Genomic DNA, 2,303 nt, shown 5'->3' on the forward strand with positions numbered 1-2,303 from the left:
TTTTCGGTTCAGCTTTGGGTAAATTTGCAGTTTTGTGTGTTGTTGCTGTGGCAACTTAGAAAGTAAAAGGTTCTTTGTGCTTTCTTTAAAGGAAAACTTAGCATTGGTGCCGACGCTGTCCAGCGCGGGGTGGAAGGGCTCACGTATCTTCTCACGGAAAGCTCCAAGCTGATGGTGAGGGTACCTGGCTGCCATGAACTCGGGATATGCTCAGCAGATGTTTGAAACACTTACAGCTCTGAAAATACTGATGAGTGGGGAAAACCTAGTTCAGCACAAGGTTAAACAGCCCTTATGTTTGTCTGATGCTGTCGTTTTGGGAGCTTTTTCATCTCCTGACATGAGAAGTTTGGGTGGGTGTAAGCATTGAAAGAACAATAGCTGGGTAATTACAGTTTCCATTGGAAAGATTTTTACTATTGATACAGTAGAATATTTGTACGATGAGACACGGAGAAGGGGTTCAGAGAAGAGTAATTCCAAATTAAACTCATGCAGGGGTGGTTCTGGAGAGTAGGTGGGGAAAGGATTAAATTTTGCAGAATCTTCCCTTGAAGTAACATGACTGACAGATGAATGATAGTGTGTTCTAGTAGAATATAGTTGATCACAGAATGTGTTTAGGGTGTGAGTGCACTGTAAGGGCACGACCTTTTGAGGTGAACAAATAGCTGCATCCACAGTGATGAGCCAGGCTCCTCCAGCCCAGGACAAAGAGGCTACTCTGAGTTCTGTAGCACATACCTGGTGCTCACGTACAGGTGTAGACATTCAGATCACTTCAGAGTGTTTATAGTGCAAGTATAAATGTTACGTTAACTTACTGTTGATAAATTGATTGTTAAAATACGTATTTTCCCATGACAAAGCTCAGATACTGTTTTATGTTGCAGTTAGTTCTCTGATATGAAGGCTTAAAAGTGAGGATGTTGAGTGTTTTCCTTAAAAAAAAACCTATTCTGAAACCATTCCTGAAGCTCATGCAAATCAGCAGTAATAGATAAACATGAGAAAATCCCTTAAAACCTGGATGTTTTCTTTTGTCCTTGCTGTAGAATTGTACTCACATACTCCTGCAGGAAAATAACTGCACCATACAACATGGAATGTTTCCTTACAGTTTTGTTTTCCAACAAGTAATGATTATTACATAGTCCCATATTAAGGCCTAAATTGTTGTTCCTAGATTTCAGAGATTGACTTCCAAGATTCCATTAGTGTTTTGGGATTCTCAGATGAATTGAACAAATTATTGCTCCAGCTGTATCTTGATAACAGGAAGGAGATCAGGAGCATTCTTAGTGAGCTGGCACCAAAGCTTCCTAGCTATCACAATCTTGAGTGGAGACTGGATGTGCAGGTAATTTATGTTTCAGTATTCTGTATTTTAATTTACATTTTTAACACGATAAACAATTATTAAACCATGAATGTATATTACTTCAAAGTAATTGAGGCAAAAGTTTTAAATTTCTTTAAAACTGACATCGTTTTGTTATTGCAACAAAGATAGTTGTGAGTCAAACAGGATATGTAGTCTTTGTTGCTTTATGAAATTGGAATTGGTAGGTCCATTTAAAAATGTTAGCCTATGCTAAGTGTACCTGGTCTTAATTATCACTTAATTTTCAGGATTACTATGAAAGCATTGATTTAAGTGTATTAGTACTGCCTCAGTAAAACTAAGTAACAGATTGTGTTTTATTTTTAATGTGGATGGAAAGGATTTTAAACCTTGCAGGCCAGTCCTGCAAACCTGTTGTGAATTGTAGGCAGGAGAGTGGGAAACCATCCTTTGTTTGTTTCCTTATTCCACTTCATCCCATCTCCCTGTGCAGCTTGCAAGCAGAAGTTTGAGACAACAGATCAAACCTGCTGTGACCATAAAGCTCCACCTTACTGAGAATGAAGGTGAAACTGCCCAGGTGTTGCAAACCGACCCTGCCACCCTCCTCCACCTCATTCAGCAGCTGGAACAAGCCCTGGGGGAGATGAAGACAAACCATTGCAGGAGAATCGTGCGCAACATGAAGTAGTGTTGGTTGGTGGCTGTTGTCTTACTGAGCACTTTGTGAAGCAACTAAAAACTATGTTCACAAGTATGTTTTGAGGAAAAATAAACATCTGGATCAGATGAGATGCTTTCCTGTGCCAGGCTCTTCAGCAGTAATTATAGGCTGCATGTCCTCTGGTGTGAACTTTACACACCTGCCTGATAAGTGCTGGGTAGCTGGTTTGGCTTTAGTGCACGTGCAGAGATTCAGCATGCTATGCTGAGAATTTCCCTAGCTCTAAATTAGTGT

The 2,303-nt window shown here is 40.0% G+C and overlaps 1 protein-coding gene across 1 annotated transcript in view; it reads left to right on the plus strand.

Annotated features, from left to right (window-relative positions):
• COMMD2 (COMM domain containing 2) overlaps positions 1–2,036 on the plus strand; it is a 5,481-nt gene extending 3,445 nt beyond the window's left edge. Inside the window, exons 2-4 of the mRNA XM_010004748.1 lie at positions 92–174; positions 1,187–1,360; positions 1,839–2,036. Of these exons, the coding sequence (XP_010003050.1) occupies positions 92–174; positions 1,187–1,360; positions 1,839–2,036 (455 nt within the window). The remainder of the gene's footprint in view (positions 1–91; positions 175–1,186; positions 1,361–1,838) is intronic.
• The last annotated feature ends 267 nt before the right edge of the window (positions 2,037–2,303 follow it).

This window comes from Chaetura pelagica, unplaced genomic scaffold (assembly GCF_000747805.2).
Source record: "Chaetura pelagica isolate M959 unplaced genomic scaffold, ChaPel_1.0 scaffold829, whole genome shotgun sequence".
Classification (NCBI taxonomy): Eukaryota; Metazoa; Chordata; class Aves; order Apodiformes; family Apodidae; genus Chaetura; species Chaetura pelagica.